The sequence below is a fragment of the Lissotriton helveticus genome, chromosome 12 (assembly GCF_964261635.1).
Source record: "Lissotriton helveticus chromosome 12, aLisHel1.1, whole genome shotgun sequence".
Taxonomy (NCBI): Eukaryota; Metazoa; Chordata; class Amphibia; order Caudata; family Salamandridae; genus Lissotriton; species Lissotriton helveticus.
In genome coordinates this window covers 789,075,301-789,093,829 of record NC_136073.1, presented here as the reverse complement: position 1 = coordinate 789,093,829, position 18,529 = coordinate 789,075,301, and the positions used below count along the sequence as shown (strand labels likewise).

Sequence of the window (18,529 nt, the reverse complement as noted above, 5' to 3'; positions counted from 1 at the left end):
ACACTGGGATTAGATGCAGGAGGCCTGTGGACGTCGTGTGCAGAGTGGGAACTCTCATGCGTAAGGCGGGAAAAAGTCTATGGAGGCTAGCAGTTTGCAAAGTCACTGTTCTCGGGCGAACCCGACTAGCTGGGACGAAAACGGGAGTGGATCCGAACACCTAGAGTGTTGGACTATGCTGGAGCACCGGAGTACTCAGTTTACCTAGCCCAGGGGCTGCGGCTGCATCGGGTTCAAGTTGCGTCGGAAACCCTCGTTGACGGACCAGGAGCCTGAAGAAGAAGTTGCTGGCAGGCGGCCAGTGAAGAAAAGTTCGAAGAGATCCAAGCCTGGATCAGGGAAGAAGAAGACCTGAAAGCAGAGGGGACCAAGTTCTGAATCACTAGCCAGTGATTAAGTGGGCACCAGGATGGCACCGGGCGAAGTCACCGCAGTCAGGTGAGTGGGCGCTGCTGGGCTCTGCAGTCTCTCGGACCAGGAGGCGTTGTCGGCGACCAGGATGGAGGTGCGAGCTGTCCCACGAAGGTTCTTGCTGTCGACGTCGCTGGACCCAGGATTGGGGCAACAAGTCTTGGCAAATGCAAGGCCCACGCGGTGGACCTAAAATGGCGTCTTGAGTGGACTTGGAGGGTCCAGGGTGCTCCTCTGTTGGAGGGGAGCAAGGGCTAGTCTGGAGCAACCAGACCAGCAGTAGTTGTCGTCGTGGAGCGTCGTGAGAGGGCCACTAGCCAACGGGCAAGCGACCTGGACAACGCGGTTGGCAGCAAAGAGCAGAAGGGCCCCACGCAGATCTCGTGGATGCAGGGGGGCTGAACTTCGGTGCTGGAGCTGCTCAGGGTCGGGGCTTCTCTTACCCCAAAGCACTCAGTCGAGGGTCACTCGGGAGTCGTGCTGGACAAGCGTCGTGCAGTTCTGAAGATGGCCGGTCCCTCGAGGTCTCGTCACACCCACGGATCACAGCTGGGCTGATGATGTAGGTTGAGGTCAGAGGTGCCAGGGAAGCCGGTTCTCGTCGTGCTGGAGCAGTCTTGATCCGAAGGAGAGACTGGCAACAAACCGCGATGCTTGGTTGGTGCCTGCTGCTGCAGGGTGACTACTCCTTAGTCACAAGGGAGAATCTTGGGAAGAAGTCTTGAGTTCCTTTCGTGGAAAGTAGTTTCAGGATTCAAAGATGATCTGATTTGGAAGGGGGCCAGTTCCTACCTTTATCCTGCAAAAAGGGGCTGGCACGCGACTAAGTCCTGCCCTATGGGTGGGACTAGGAGGGGGGTGGTTACACCCCTCTCCTTTGGCGGGCTTTCCCCAGATCAGGGGCTGGAGTGCCCCTGGAACTGGTTCAAGCCGGCCTATGCACAGTGAGCACCGGGGTGCCACTTGCAGTCACCTTCCTCTAAAGCCCTTCCTACCTAGAATACACAAAATCCTGTCTGGGACGGTGCTGGCACCGCCCCTGGCAGGAAACCCTTTGTCCTTGCCTCCTGGGCTGGGAGGACTCCCAGCAGCAGGAGGGCAGACTTGTGTCTCGGTGGCAGCATCCATTTTGTGGAGCTAAGGCTCTGTCTGACTTTAACCAGGGTTACAGGTTACATACATGTCGTGTCCCTCTAGAAGGGTGGAATGCTAACCCCGTCGCCAGGATTGGCGAGGGGTTAGTATTCCAATTCGTATGACACCTTACTCGACATGTTTTGATAAAGCGATACCAGAGTTGGCATATAACCGCGAGGATTATAATGCACTTAAGAGTATATGGTATGCGATATCATGGAAACGGCTAAGGGATGGATCCCGAAAGCCGCAGACAGGCTCAGCTCATGCCAGAGCACTATCTCACACAATTCCAAGCACTCTGCCTTCAGGATTGTCAAGGCCTGCCATAGGAGTGACTGATAGGAGATCTGTGTGCCCATTTAGGTTTTAGATATAGGAATACTATATCTAAAGCAAAGGGTGATTACACCACCTTGCCCCAGCTGTCGTGCAGCCAGTTGTGTCAGATTTGGATGGCCAGCCAGGGGTGGCATAATACATGCTGCCGCCCCTGGTAGGCCCTGGGTACACCTATGCCCTGGGTACCTAAGGTACACTGTACAGGGACTGATAAGGTGACTCAGTATCCAATTAGATATGTACCTAAGGTACATGGAATCCATTTTACAGAGAGAGCAGTAGGCCTGGGGCCCTGAATAGCAGGGTCCCAGGTCAACTAAGTAAGAAAACCAGCAAAACACCAGGCAAAAAGTTGGGGGCAACCATAGTCAGGGATCTACCTTCCTACATAGCCCCCCCCAAATGAAAGGAGATAAGGCTATCCTTGCCAGGTAAGCCTATATTGCCTGAGTGGCCATATAAGGAAGTACCAGCACTGGCATGGTTACCCCCTATCTCATGGCCCACTAAGCAATCCCTCACCCTAAGGGTATATGAGGGTCTCCACCATAGGGAATCTCTACCTGTGGTGTGTTTTGGCAAAGGAAAAGGCTGGTGCTGAAATGGAGTACTGAAGTGAGGCTCCACTAATTTTGGGCTCAGCTTCCTCCAATCATTTTCCACCATAGAGGCCTTTCTTTCCAAGACTGAGTTGTTTTGGGCTCTCAGGGTCAACCTCTGGCTACCTACAGCTGGAGGTTGGGTCCCTCTGTTTGGCTTACTGGAGGGACAGGTCAGGTTTGGGGCCCTTAGGTCCCAGGTCTGGCTGTGCCCAACAGTGTCCATCTGTGGGAGGTCCCTAACTAAATTTAAGGGGGATCCCTCAGGAGTTTGTTTTATTTTCACTTGGCTAGGACTGCTAGCTTCAGTGCCCTTAATCTGCTGATTGGGGGATTCTTTTGGACAGGGGGCCCTTTGGGGTCCAACACTGGCCTCCCTGACCTCTACAGCCCTGGGCTGACTGAGGCAGGGTAGAGAGGGGCAGGTTACCTGCTCCAGACTGGGTTCCACCTTGGAAGGGTCCACTGACATCAGGGGTTCTGCCAGGCTAGGCCTGACTACCTCTGTGGCAGTTTCTTCACAAGGGGTCAGATCAGTTCCCTGAGGAGGCTGACCCTTTCCTAAAGTCTGGTGGGAGGGAGATTTCTCTTCCTCCTCAATGCTCTCTGTCTGAGTGGAGTGATCCATAGTTTCAGGCTTCACAACACTATCATCTGTCTGAGTTTGAGCTGTGGCCATCACAACTCTCCCAACCTTTTCAGGAGGGGGCTCAGTTTGGGTGGGGGCTGTGACCATCACAGCCTTGACAACCTGTTCTGGGAAGGAAGTTGTCTGAGATGGGGCTGTGACTGGCACAGCCCTCCTGACCTGTTCAGGGAGGACATCTTGGACTGGGGCTGTGGCTATCATTGCCCCACTGACCTTACCATGGAAGTTTACCATTTTAGAATGGGTTTCTTGCTCTACTTCAGCCCAGGCTGAGAGCTCTAAATCATTCCCCAGTAGGCAATCTACAGGCAAGTTTGGTGACACTGCCACTCTCTTGTGGCCAGTGACACCTCCCCAGCTGAGATTGACCACTGCCATGGGATGATCTCTCTGTACTCCATCAATATTGGTCACCTGGTATGTGGCACCAGGTAAAAGTTGCCTTGAGGGGACTAGACTCTCAGTCACCATAGTGATGCTAGCCCCTGTATCTCTATAGGCCTCAACTTTTATACCATTGATGAGGGGCTCCTGTCTGTACTTGCCCAAAGTGTTGGGACAAGTTGTGAAGTTGGCAAACCCCATGCCAGTCTCACAGACAAGAGTATCTAAGTTTGGGGACCTGGTTAGGCCAGAGTTCCCAGGGACTCCCAAAGTAAATGCACCCAAATTCTTGGGGGCACTCCCACCACCTGGGGGATTACTACTAGTAGTAACAGGAGGTTTGGGAATGTTACTTGGGGGTATGTTCTCCTTATTGATATTCTTTGGGCAACTGCTGTCAGTTTTCAAATGACCCACCTGTTTACAGGGATAACAATAAGGTTTCTTCTGGTTATTAGAAGGATTCTGGGACCCACCCCCCTCAGAGGATTTTTGGGGCCCTGATGTGGTTTGATCTGGAGATGTATTCCCACCCTTCTCTTGAGGCTTGGTTGATTCCTTTTTCTGGTCACCACCTTGGTTCTTGGGCCTAATCCTGGTTCTGACCCATTTTTCTGCCCTCTTACCCAATTCTTGTGGAGAGGTCAGATCAGAGTCTACCAGGTGCTGGTGTAATAACTGGTTCTGACAATTATTTAAGACTTGCTCTCTCATAATAAGATTATACAATCCTGTGAAGTCAGTAACCTTGCTACCCAGTAGCCAGCCTTCCAAAGCCTTAGTGGCACAATCAACAAAGTCAGACCAGTCCTGAGACTGAGTTTTCTGGGTGTCTCTGAACAGCAATCTGTACTGCTCAGTGGTTAAGCCAAACCCATCAACCAGTGCATTTTTCAGGACCTGGTAATTGTTAGCATCCTCAACTCTAGTAGTGAGGAGCTTATCTCTACCTTTGCCATCAAAGGAGAGCCACAGTATAGCTGCCCACTGACTCTGGGGAATGCACTGCACAGTGCAGGCCCTCTCCAGAGCAGCCATCCATTTCTGGATGTCATCCCCTTGCTTAAAGGGGGGCACTATGTTTGTCAGGTGTTTAGTATCTAAACCCTTCTCTTTTTCTCTTGGGAGATTGCTGCCACCAGTGGGAACTAACCCACTCATCTGCTGCTCTCTAGCAAAGGCAAGCTTTTCTTTAGCCAGGGCAAGTTCTTCCCTTTCAATCCTCAGAGCAGCCTGTCTCATTCTGGCTTCATGCTCTATTCTCTGAGGGGAAGTCAATCTCCTCTGGGGAGAGTTCCTTCTCCTCTGAGAAGAGGCATTAGAGTGCAGAGATCTATTGGAGTCCCTAGAAAGAGATCTATCTCTCCTAACTCCAAGGTTAGGCCTCATTAGGGTCAGTACTGGGGGTCCCCCAGATCCTTCCCTAAGTAGGTCTAAGTTGGCCCTAGTAAGTCTGCTGACTAACTCAGACCTCTTGTCTGCCTCATCCCCAGAGAGTTCCTCAAGATCCTCCTCCTCAACTGCATTTACAGTGTTGTGGAGGTCTGGATCCCCAGTGGTACCCTCTAAGGCTGGCATATTCCCATCTAGCTGAGAAATCTTTCTCGCATCATATGTCTCTAAGAGACCTATCAGAAAGGGAATGGTGGGGTTAGACCCCTGTTTCAGTTTCCTGGAGGTACACACTTGTCTCATCTCCTGGAAACTGAGAGCTGCATATCTTGAAGTGACCTGTGGAGGGTCACTAGCCACAAGGGGAGTCTCAGTAGACTCTCCATGGGTAGACATGCTTTTTCTAGTGAGGTGTAAGTGGTGCACTTACCTACACTATATGTTTACCTACTGATCCCTTGCTAGAGTTGTAGTTTAGGGTGTGCTAGGCCCTAGGAGCTACAACAGCTGGTTCAATAGAACTCAGAGTATTCTAAGCTAAGTTATATGTACCTCAGTACTTATGTGATCTTTCACAAGATATTCTTAGGATATGCGTGGTAAAACAACAGCAAGCTCAAATCCCACCGCTGCCACCAATGTGAGAAGTTGGCCTGATATATAATGTTCACTATTCTAGTGAACACTTTGTATCAGTCCAAACAACCCTTATTGATGATTGGTTGTAAGTCAACCTTATAGACCAGCTATCCTAGTAGCATGGATACGAGCAGTCTAAGGCTAAGACTCTAGAGGGCGTGTTAAACCAGCTGTTTTACCATCACATTACCCCTTGAACACCAAGTGAAAGGACACCACACAAGTTGTTATGAAAATAAACAGATATTTATTTATAACAAGACTACCCTGAACTCTTTATGAGTCTGGGAGCTAAGCACATAACAAAACTCTTACGAAAATACTTTAAGTCGCACAATTTACACAAATGCCCGAGGGGCACGAAAAACCATATACTATGAAAGTGGAATGCGAATTACTAGCAGGTAAGTAATACTTTTCTAGACTTAGGAAAAGCTAGGCCTACAATTCTAAACACTGGGATTAGATGCAGGAGGCCTGTGGACGTCGTGTGCAGAGTGGGAACTCTCACGCGTAAGGCGGGAAAAAGTCTATGGAGGCTAGCAGTTTGCAAAGTCACTGTTCTCGGGCGAACCCGACTAGCTGGGACGAAAACGGGAGTGGATCCGAACACCTAGAGTGTTGGACTATGCTGGAGCACCGGAGTACTCAGTTTACCTAGCCCAGGGGCTGCGGCTGCATAGGGTTCAAGTTGCGTCGGAAACCCTCGTTGACGGACCAGGAGCCTGAAGAAGAAGTTGCTGGCAGGCGGCCAGTGAAGAAAAGTTCGAAGAGATCCAAGCCTGGATCAGGGAAGAAGAAGACCTGAAAGCAGAGGGGACCAAGTTCTGAATCACTAGCTAGTGATTAAGTGGGCACCAGGATGGCACCGGGCGAAGTCACCGCAGTCAGGTGAGTGGGCGCTGCTGGGCTCTGCAGTCTCTCGGACCAGGAGGCGTTGTCGGCGACCAGGATGGAGGTGCGAGCTGTCCCACGAAGGTTCTTGCTGTCGACGTCGCTGGACCCAGGATTGGGGCAACAAGTCTTGGCAAATGCAAGGCCCACGCGGTGGACCTAAAATGGCGTCTTGAGTGGACCAGGAGGGTCCAGGGTGCTCCTCTGTTGGAGGGGAGCAAGGGCTAGTCTGGAGCAACCAGACCAGCAGTAGTTGTCGTCGTGGAGCGTCGTGAGAGGGCCACTAGCCAACGGGCAAGCGACCTGGACAACGCGGTTGGCAGCAAAGAGCAGAAGGGCCCCACGCAGATCTCGTGGATGCAGGGGGGCTGAACTTCGGTGTTGGAGCTGCTCAGGGTCGGGGCTTCTCTTACCCGAAAGCACTCAGTCGAGGGTCACTCGGGAGTCGTGCTGGACAAGCGTCGTGCAGTTCTGAAGATGGCCGGTCCCTCGAGGTCTCGTCACACCCACGGATCACAGCTGGGCTGATGATGTAGGTTGAGGTCAGAGGTGCCAGGGAAGCCGGTTCTCGTCGTGCTGGAGCAGTCTTGATCTGAAGGAGAGACTGGCAACAAACCGCGATGCTTGGTTGGTGCCTGCTGCTGCAGGGTGACTACTCCTTAGTCACAAGGGAGAATCTTGGGAAGAAGTCTTGAGTTCCTTTCGTGGAAAGTAGTTTCAGGATTCAAAGATGATCTGATTTGGAAGGGGGCCAGTTCCTACCTTTATCCTGCAAAAAGGGGCTGGCACGCGACTAAGTCCTGCCCTATGGGTGGGACTAGGAGGGGGGTGGTTACACCCCTCTCCTTTGGCGGGCTTTCCCCAGATCAGGGGCTGGAGTGCCCCTGGAACTGGTTCAAGCCGGCCTATGCACAGTGAGCACCGGGGTGCCACTTGCAGTCACCTTCCTCTAAAGCCCTTCCTACCTAGAATACACAAAATCCTGTCTGGGACGGTGCTGGCACCGCCCCTGGCAGGAAACCCTTTGTCCTTGCCTCCTGGGCTGGGAGGACTCCCAGCAGCAGGAGGGCAGACTTGTGTCTCGGTGGCAGCATCCATTTTGTGGAGCTAAGGCTCTGTCTGACTTTAACCAGGGTTACAGGTTACATACATGTCGTGTCCCTCTAGAAGGGTGGAATGCTAACCCGTCGCCAGGATTGGCGAGGGGTTAGTATTCCAATTCGTATGACACCTTACTCGACATGTTTTGATAAAGCGATACCAGAGTTGGCATATAACCGCGAGGATTATAATGCACTTAAGAGTATATGGTATGCAATATCATGGAAACGGCTAAGGGATGGATCCCGAAAGCCGCAGACAGGCTCAGCTCATGCCAGAGCACTATCTCACACGATTCCAAGCACTTTGCCTTCAGGATTGTCAAGGCCTGCCATAGGAGTGACTGATAGGAGATCGGTGTGCCCATTTAGGTTTTAGATATAGGAATACTATATCTAAAGCAAAGGGTGATTACACCACCTTGCCCCAGCTGTCGTGCAGCCAGTTGTGTCAGATTTGGATGGCCAGCCAGGGGTGGCATAATACATGCTGCAGCCCCTGGTAGGCCCTGGGTACACCTATGCCCTGGGTACCTAAGGTACACTGTACAGGGACTGATAAGGTGACTCAGTATCCAATTAGATATGTACCTAAGGTACATGGAATCCATTTTTACAGAGAGAGCAGTAGGCCTGGGGCCATGAATAGCAGGGTCCCAGGTCAACTAAGTCAGAAAACCAGCAAAACACCAGGCAAAAAGTTGGGGGCAACCATATTCAGGGATCTACCTTCCTACACATGCCACTTGCTAGTCCTACACTTAATCTAATTTCCTTCCTTTGAAATGTCCTGTAACTCAATAATTAAACTTTTTGTTGAGCACCTGGATATTTGGGGGTCATTTAGGTCACAGCAGGTGGGCTGTCAGTCCTACAGGTCAGTGGAGCCCCACAATGCCCTGCGCTTTTAGAAATCCCCACCTACTTGATCGGGAAATCTGTATCATGGTTGCACTGACAAAACAAATGAGTTTATAGTTGGCACCATGTTTGTTTGGCCCACTCGGTATTGATATTTTAGCTTTTCGGGAACAAACTGCTGAGGCAGGAGTTTGTTTCAGTTGAATAAAATAATGGTCCTTGTGTGCAGAGAGTTTTCTTTCTGCATGTCAACGTCATTCTTAATTTTTCCTGCTTGGGTGCGCTATGCCCTGCAGGTTGTTAGGTCAAGGGTTTCCGACAGCGGGAGTCGGCTGAGGGTTGACAGTCTATAACCCAGGAATACATTCACAATCTGAGCTAACCAGATCTACTAAGCATTCAGAGCAAGATTTTGCACTCATTGTGCAGAGAGGCAGTTTGTTGCAGGAATTCATGCTTAATATTCATTTGTTCGTCCTCGTGACCTAGACTTCTCTGGTATTTACACAGTTGCAGTCAACTCGAGGGGTGCTCAGTGGTTGAAAGGAGCGTTGGGTGATAAGAGTGGTAGCGAGGATGCTTGTTCATAATAGATCAGTTAGAAATCCTTGGGTTTCTAAATCAGTCATTAATTGTACATTCTATGGAGTTTCAAACCCCCTTAGTCATGACTTTTTAGAATTCTAAAGAAATCAATCTTTGATCCATTAATTGGGTTTCTAATTCCACAATTCTTAAACTATTCTTCAACTTCCTAATAGATTTCTATATCTTCTAGAAAATTAAGGTTTCATCAATCCTTTTGTTCTTTGTTCCTCAATCCTTGGACTATACATTAGGCTCTTAATCCTTCAATGCTGGATCTTTTACTTAGCTTTCAAACCCCTCAGTATTCAATCTGATATTTGGTTCCTCAATCCCTAAATTCTTGGTCTTTTCATTGAAAATCTCTACAATTGCTGATTTTTCACTTGGAATTGATGGATGTCCATATTTATGCTTATCCCTTTGGTTTCAAACTATCAATTGTTAATCCTGCTTGCAGTACTGAATAGTTAAGTCTTTGCTCTATCCCATCCGGGTTTTTATGGTCTCAGTCTTTAATATCCCTCTTGTGTTCAGTATTATTAATCATTTGATCTAACTTCATTGTCCTAATCCTTACATCCCTGATGTCTCCCAATATTCATATGAGGCAACTCTTGGCTCTATTTTTCAGGTTTCTCACTTTTCAATTCAGCCCTCATACATAAATGGTAATGAACTTTCTGCTGGAAACTTCTTCTTTGATTAATTCCCTTGTGTTCTCTCTGCCTGACTCTCTGATGTTTGCTTTGTAATGCTCTTCACCAAACATTTGTGATTTCTGAGTCACTGGCCCCTTTAGCCATTTCTGATACCCATTTATCTTTCAGCTTAACCTCCCTTCGATTGTCTTGTGAATCTGTGTGATGCTGAAGTGTCTGATTCTCACTTGTTCCTTAGACATTCTACATACCTTTGGTCCATCTACTCTGTGCTTCCTCCGTGTGTCCTGTGTCATGTATTTCAGACACTGAGGGCCTGATTCTCAAAATGCATTTTGTAGTATGTTTTGCACTACTACAATACATACTACAAAATGCAATTCTCAAACTATGTGCAGAGTTTTATTACTCAATATTCCCAATACTTATTGAAGTTCTCCGCCCCAACTCCGGAGTCTCTGGGTGCAGAGAATCCGGCACACATAAGTTTAAGGAGTGCAGAGTTGTAAAACTTTGCATGTTGTTTGTGAATCGTGAAGATTAGTAAATGTACTATAAGGTGTAAGTTTACCTTTGAGAATAAGGCCCATAATGTTAATTTCCACAAGATTTTAATATTCATCACTCTTTTACCAGAGGCGTTTACCATATTCATTTTTTCCAGGTATTTCCACCATTCAGACTGGTTCCTGATCATATGACTCTGATTCCAAAGAACATGATGCAGGTAAGATGACAAACAAAAGAATTAACAAGTGGCCATCGAAGGGCTGTAATAGTATTCACTATCAATACGATCCTGACATCCTTGCAGGTATAGGCATTGGGAGTGCGTTGACAAATAACATCACTCTTCCTTATTAGAGTTGTCTGAAAAACAAAACCCTTGATGGTTGCCACAAAAAAAGAGGTGACTTATTAAATGGTCTTGAAGTTTGAACTCCCTTCTATCCTATCTTAATGGGTATGGTGCACCCAAATTGGCAGGGTGGAAGGTGCCCATGGTGTGTATGCTTCAAAGCCTATTATTCTCAATCTGAAACTTTTCACTTGATGATTCAGTTTGCAGCATGGAATATACAGCTTCCTCTTGGAAATTCTAATCATACATGGAATTACAAGGGGTTTGTGCAGTGCTTAATTTGGACCAGTGGTTTCCGGCGCTTGGCACCGGTACTTAGTTGTCAGCACTGGGGCTTGTGACAGTCTGCCACAAGGTGGCGCTGACTGGCTAATTTAGAGATGACCTAAACGACAGTTAATTATTAACTCAGTATACATTACAAATTAATATTACCTGCCACCCAAGTCATTCTTATAGCTTTGGGGGTGGGGGGGGGCTGAAATAGTCCGAATTATTACACTTAGGAGTGTGAATGTTAGTACTTTTGTTGTTACTATAATTGTTGGCTCTGGCAGGGGCAGTGTGTGGCACAAAGTGCAGTGGCCTCCTAACGAGAGCCCTGATACTTATTTTTTTGCAAATTAAGTACTGAGTCTGTGTGAGATTGAGGACTGCTACATGACAACATCATCACACTAAACTGTTTAGTGAACAGATAAACTTAAAAATGAAAACTTTTAAATCTTCCTCTACAATATTTAGTGGGAAAATGTTTCTTTTGTTAAATTCCTTGAAGGTACAGACTAACTAGATTCTTCAATCAACACTGTACCGCCTACTTTTACCAGAACCTCACTTGGATGCTTAGTTTTTTTTACTTTTTCTTGCTAACACTTAATTAGTGTTAAAATAGTTCCTGAAGAGGAGGGTAGTATATTGGTGTAGTAACACCTGTGGATTGCAGTTTCTTATATTAATTATTTCAACTATCTGGGTCTCTGTTCACTTATCTTCTGTAATTTAGACCACTGTTTAATGAACTAAACTCCAGTCTTCAGCACTATATAAAAACCTTGATCTTTACCTTTAAATGTTCATGGAAAGTCTGGAGTTAACTTTAGGCCAGGAGCTTGCTGGACTTGAGGCTGGTTGTGGTTTCTCAGAAGAGAAGCTAAGCCACCTCTCCCTAAGTCAGCACACCCTCAGCGTGACAAGTATCACACATGAAGATAAATCTACCCCAAGGAAAAAAGGGATCAGGGAAGAAACAAAGACAGACGATGTCCTGAGGGCAAAGCAGTTTTATCACATCCAAGGAATTTAGAAGGATATGCTAGACCTTCTGGTTTCTATAGCGAAAGCATACTACACATTAGGATAAAATGTATATTAAATAATCTTTTCATGGCCCAAAACTCAATGTTATATTTACCAGGGTCTGATATGGAAAACCTTGTAAATAGTCCCCTCCACCTTCCAGGTTACAGCCAGAGAACCAAAAAAATAGAAATATTCGGCTAAGCAAGTCTTTAATTCCAGAATCTTTAGTAAGTGGGACAAAGTGATGAAGGAGCACCACATTCTGAGTAGTTCAGGGCTATAGGGAAACATGAGGAGGAGTAAAATGGTAGAAATCTGCTAGGGATTTACTCTTCGGAATTCCGCGGAGTTGCATAAAAACTCCGCAAGATTCCACGAGTTTCACCCTTTTATTACTTTATGTTTTATATTGTTATTTATATCACACTTTTGCCATTTCCAAGCGCTAGTATTGCATTGGCGAATTCTGGTGCAGTGAAATATTCTTGGGAGATCTGCTCTTTCAGTGTAATGTTTTGGAAGGAATTTTCTACAGCACGTGATGTTAGTAAACTGACACCGTGCCCACATGGTGCAAAGGGTTGCGGCCTAGCCATGCTGTTCTGCCAGAGAGGATGGTCATCTTGCATGCAATGCAGCCAGTATATTGTACCATCGGAACTGAATTGAACCTTTTTATGGAAAGTGTGCCTATCGGATAAGTAACAAATAACAACACTGGTTGGAAATGAAACTAATATTAGTGTGCAAAAATACACCAAATTATCAGTGCCCGCTCCCTTGTAATTCCACATGGTTTCCGCTGCACTGGATCCAGAGGGACCTCCCTTGTGTCCCCATTTATTGATTTATTTATTCATTCACTTGCAGCACAGGGCTCACAAGGTGAGGTTTAGCTGGAATGCATGTTGCAGATGAATGTGTTATGCACAGAGAAGTCACTGAGAAACACGTCTCCTTAGCTTTGCAGTCCTTGCTGTCTGCCTGACTGAGCCTTCTCCCTCGACCAATACACAAACAGGAAATCACCTGCATCGACCTGACTGTGGGAATTAGCCCACCATGACCAACTGTCAGTTAGTTTGGGGTGGGCACAAGTAAACTCCGCCATGCGGGGGTTGTTAGAGTTTTTGCCACGCTCCAAGCGGAGCGCGGAGTGCCAAAACTCCATAAACTCTATCTGTGGAGCGGAGTTTATCATGGCGGAGACAAAAAAGTAACCAGGCATACTCAAGTCGCACCTAAAGCTGTTGTTATACCTCTTGTTCCATCTTACTCGCCGAGTTTGACAATAGGCAACACCCCCCGGTAGGATCCATGCGGTTCCGCAATTTTGCGACTTGAGCAAGCCTGGTTACTTTTTTGTCTCTGCCACGATTGTCTTAATTTACATAGCTTGCACTATCTTTCTTAAAACATCTGAATCACGCTTTCCATTTCTTTGATCACTGTCTCCTCCTGGATGACAATACATGGACCCAATAACCTGGGACCCTCTCCGGCACAAAGAGGGGAAATTTCGAGTTGAAACCGACTCGTTTTTAAGACAAACCACACTTCAAAGAAGCACGTGTGATAGAAATGTGGAGAATCTGAATATTTTACAGTTCTCTCTAGAGCACACAACACACAGCATTGTCACACTTGTGTGGGTGTAAGCATGCGCATGTCGGTTATTAAGGGCTATCTGAAACGAGGTGTGCCCGACACACGGATTGAACAACACAGGTGAGGAGAGTTAGTTGTGGAGATCCAGGCATGTGGATTGGTATTCCTCACCTTTTACGCTGATGTGTGTGATTACTGTGATAAAATACGTGAGTTTTTTAACGTATTAATCTCATGCAGTGTCTGTTCTTTCATTATTCAATGAGGACGAGTAGAACCGTAAGTTGACGGTGAGGCTTGTATAACGTGGGTGCACCTTAGCGAGTGCACACCGAATCACCTACACGGGTCCTGAAGAATGCCTTGCAATTTTGCACAGGAGGCTGAAACATGTTGACCTTGTCACTAAATCACCACGGATGTCTATGGTCAATTCAACCATAAAGAACATCCACCTCTGTTTTTATTCTTGTCCTATGACCCCACCATTACATTTCATGGGTGCATAGAGACTATTTTAAATCACTTATCACTGTTCACTTTGCTCACAAAACAACGCGCAAGCAGTAATCAGGGGTCGTAGCACACCCGGGAGGTACTCTAAGAAAATTCATAGCAGTAATCCTTCCTGGAATTGCTCCTTTTTGTTGATGATATAATTTCTTGGGGGACCAGGAGCGGTTCCACTAGTCCCTTGCTCTCTTTTTGTTTTCTTATATTAGGTAATGATCTTCTACAAATTCCTTTTTCCAACCCGCTGATGATATTCAAATCCTCGTCATTAGAAGACATGATCACAAGTTGTGTTACTTACTGATTACTGCTCCCATTTTAGGTTTTATAGTTGGTATCTGTTGTCACTGTTTGTCCTTTCAATGAAAGGGAAGTTTTTGAAAATATGAAATGACTTCCTGGTGCACAAGTGCCGCCAGTGAGTGAACACTGTTTACCCATTCCTCTTCACAAGGATCCTTGTCTGTTACCTTAGACATCCAATACCACTCACAAATCTCAGATCATCAAGTTCTAACAGGAAGCATTACTCACTAACTTTGTTATCACTTTAATTTATTTTAAGAAGTATTGCTTCTGGAGAAAGCAGGAATTGCTGAATGTCTCAACTTGTCCATCGTGTAATACCATACTGCTACTTCAATCACTGAAAGCACTGAGGGCAAAGAAGTCTTTGAGACAGATGATCAGTTCATGTGAAACAAACTGTATTCTACTTTTCTGTAACTGGCATCCTGTAGTCAATGGATTCCGAGGACAAGCAGCTGTTCACTACAATACAATTTTTCAGGTGAATCCCTCTGTCTTTTAATGTATGCTTACTGCTGTCATACTGAAACATTTGTAGCCACTAGATTGACTCTCTCTAGACATCTAGCTGCCACTGCTAGAAGAATTCCTTTTTTGTTTCTGTGTGTGTGCCATCAAAGCAGCCATAAAAACACATTAGAACCCATGAATATCTTCTGAGAGGAACAATCATCACATCTTTAGTATCCCTCTTCTGTTTTGCTCAAAACTTTCTCCATGTTCCATTATGTGATCTTTAGCAAAATGCCCAATATTTTTGTTTCACTCTGCATAATAGCAAACACTTTATAGTCATTTTCTGCTTTATTCAAAATTGATGGCTTCTTATTTAAGGGTTTGCCTATGGGTGCATTTTCATTCTAAAAATTACTTCACAACCTAACATTAATACGCTTTTTTTATTGTATATTTCCACTAATTCTTACTCCTGTCCACTTGCATCCATGATCTCTGACCAGCTGTACAGAGCCCAGGCCTTTAATGGTAGAGTTATATCCCTCAGGGCTGAGATTTGTATCAATAACTGAGATGTACATGATTAATAGCCGCTCAGTTTCCCACGTGGAATAATAGAAATGAACTACAAGTCAGGTACTTTTGTATTTATTTAACGCACACGCTTCGTATCGCTCGCGCTTCAGCTCTACATTCTTCCTGAATTTACTCTGATGTCCTTTCCTGCATTTTCTTTTCCCTGGAATGTCCATAGTCATCATCTGTATTGATAGCTCCTTTCTTAGTTCACTGTAGGCAATCAATTTATCGATGACTCGTTTCCCCCATCAGTCTCCACATTCGCCCTCACTTTGTTGCATTAGGGGATCCCTTTTAAGAAATTTCGTAAACCGGTTTTAAGCAAACTATCACGATTTTACCAAGTAGTGCCGAATGCGTATCATATCATACTTTCAGGACAGCACTAGATACAACAGAACGAACATTATTGGATAGGAAAGGTATCTCCCATTTTATATTTCTACTCAAAGTCTCACAAAAATGTAGGATTTTAGATTAACATTTAACATAGACTTTGTTAATCCTCAGTGGTAGTACATGCATGGTTCTAGAGCCTGAGTAGTCATTATTACATTAGGACCGTCATTTGAAGAGGATGCACAAAGCATCCTTAATCAAATTAGGGAGTCCACCTCTGACCAATGCCCCACTCATATAATCCTCTTAGCATTGGATGCTATTGGCACTGCCCTCACTGATCTCTGTATTTCTTTCTTTTTTGGCTCCTGTGCCCTTCAATCATACCACGACACACCGCTTGTTCCTCAGTCTCTGCATTTGAGACCAATTCAGTACCTCGGAGACTCATTCCGGCTTGAAGTGGTGGAAGTCTTATCCCTCCATGAAAGCCACCAGCTTGCTGCTGCACTTATATCACAGAATATCTCACACAAACACATCGTCCGACAGAAATATTGTGACTTAAATATTATTTACAAACATATTGTCCAGTTGGTTCCAGAATTTCTAATGTTATCTCCAACTTTTGTAAAGAAAATTTAGCTGGCAATATTGCAGTTAAGATATTCTGGTATCATACCTCCTGCAGCCTTTGCTCAGATTGCCACAGTACATCATAAGTGACATGTAGCCAATCTGTTTTTCCAAGCCAACACCACTAAGCATTCTGTGACTTGTAGACACGTACTCCAGATAGGAAAAATGAAACTGCAACTCCTACAGAGTTCAGCTCTGCTAGCTGAACAACACAGAACTGGCTGAAAGGTGACATTTGACAGATGTATGTTTATATTTAGAGTACCACAATAGACCTAAGTGCATTTGTGCCGGCATATTGGCTTTGACTTTAGCGTCAACATAGTAGCTCCCGTTTTGCACACAGAGGCCTCCTATGTATAAAATTATTCCTGTGCAAATAAGCCTAACACAGAGGGGTTGTCCACTAGAGAAAGGTGTTCATTGACCAAAGCCCTCCTACAATAGACTGTGCTGTCCTTCCAAACCTCATTGGTTGGTAAGTAGTTGAGTTGTGTTTTTGCAAGATCTATTTTGACCCTTAAGCTTGCTCTTGGTGTTGGACTGTTTGATGAGTGTTGTAATTTTCCTTTTTGTATGAAAGGTGATGTCCGAAGGTGGTCCTCAACCACAGTCCATCATTCACTTCTCCATTAGTAATATGACGGTGGCAGTGGTGAACCGTCTGGGGCAGGTGACAGCGTTAGCAGTTGGGGTCGCCAAAGTGAATGGCACCATCCAGGCCATCAATGAAGACACTGGCAAAGTTATTGTCTTTTCCCAGGTACCTGATGTAATATCTGTTCAACAGCCGTTTTTTTCTGATCAATCTGAATAATACCTAAGGCTCATATTTCATTATTTTCTGTAGCTTCCACTCTTATTGCTCCTAATGCCAGCATACTGTTTTAGCTCTTCTTTTCCACACTAACTCTTTCAATCAGCTATCGCGAACATGCCTTTGAGTCTTCCAACGCAACCATTCTTTTCTCTCACTCCACCTTTTATCACTTCTTGCTCTAGCCATGGTTCAGTGTCCATCATTTTATTCAACTCTTCACTACTTTGACCAACTCTCACCCTCTTCCTCTCACTCACCACCTATTATTATTCATTACTAATGTTTCACAGGTTACCCCCAACCCATTGCTACACTTTCCATATGGCCATTTTGCTTTAACTTTGACTTCACCATTCACCTCTTTTTTGTCACATCTCTTTGTTTAAGCCTCCCTCTCAACCTCTGCCACCTATAAACACTTGCTTCCCATTTTCACACGTTTTTATTCCCCTTCCTCTGATCTCCTAATCACAGCTCATTTTTTGCCTTTTGTAATGAGTTCACCATCCTCTTCTAATAACCCCTCACCTGTCCACAGTAATGTTCTTTGATGAGCGTTCCTCTCACCTGAACCTCTTATGGCGAATGCTGCCTTCACCCTTTTCTCTTCTTATGGGTACTCCTTTTACCCCTTTCTCATCTGGTGGCTACTCCTCTCACACCACCCTCCTTTGATGGCTACTTGATTCACATCTCTCTACTAAGATGGCTAGTCTTCTCTCCTCATAGTTCTTCGATGGGTGACCCTCTGTTCCATCCATCCCTCCCTGTTATTTTGGCTACTCTCCTCACCTCTCTCTCTCCTATGATGGGTGCTCCATTCACCCCTCACTTCACTCTCACACCTCTCTTAATAACAGAGTTCTTCTCCTGACCTTTCCCTCCTGTAATGCATCGTCCCCTGACCAGTACCTCCTAAGTTCATTCTTTTTTCCTTTCCTGCTCCTGTCACTTCACCGGTGACCTGGATACGGTTGCATCTCCTCTGTATGTACTCTTTAATCATTTCCTCTGTAAGTACTCTTTGATCATCTCTGTGTGTACTCTTTGCTCATGTGGCCGTCTTGTGCTCAGACAGACTATGCCGCCTCCAAACTTATTATTCCACAATCTTTCCAATTATTCCCTTTACAGGATTGTGCTGAAGTGGAGGTGGTTACGCTGCGAGGAGTACGGATCCACACTCCTGCAACACGTCTGATCACAGGAACTAAGGTGGGTGCTGCAACCCAAGTATTTGTTTTTGTGCCAAGAATGTAGTGGGATAAAATATGTGACTCACTGTTTAAGAGGTCATTGAGGTAGCTCTCCCTTGCAGGAGTGCTTGCTCATAAAGTGTACTGTGAGCAGTAATGGCTATTTTTTGACAAGGTGTTTTCAATTTGCTTTCAGTGAGAGAATGTCTTGCACCTGGGTTTATTTCCAACGCTAATCTTACTGATCCATT

At 45.8% G+C, this 18,529-nt stretch overlaps 1 protein-coding gene across 1 annotated transcript in view; it reads left to right on the top strand.

Moving 5' to 3' along the window:
- The window catches only part of NUP210L (nucleoporin 210 like), a 444,253-nt gene that overhangs the window by 218,173 nt on the left and 207,551 nt on the right, over positions 1-18,529 (top strand). The window contains exons 23-25 of the mRNA XM_078668895.1: positions 10,320-10,382; positions 16,846-17,025; positions 18,217-18,297. Of these exons, the coding sequence (XP_078525021.1) occupies positions 10,320-10,382; positions 16,846-17,025; positions 18,217-18,297 (324 nt within the window). The remainder of the gene's footprint in view (positions 1-10,319; positions 10,383-16,845; positions 17,026-18,216; positions 18,298-18,529) is intronic.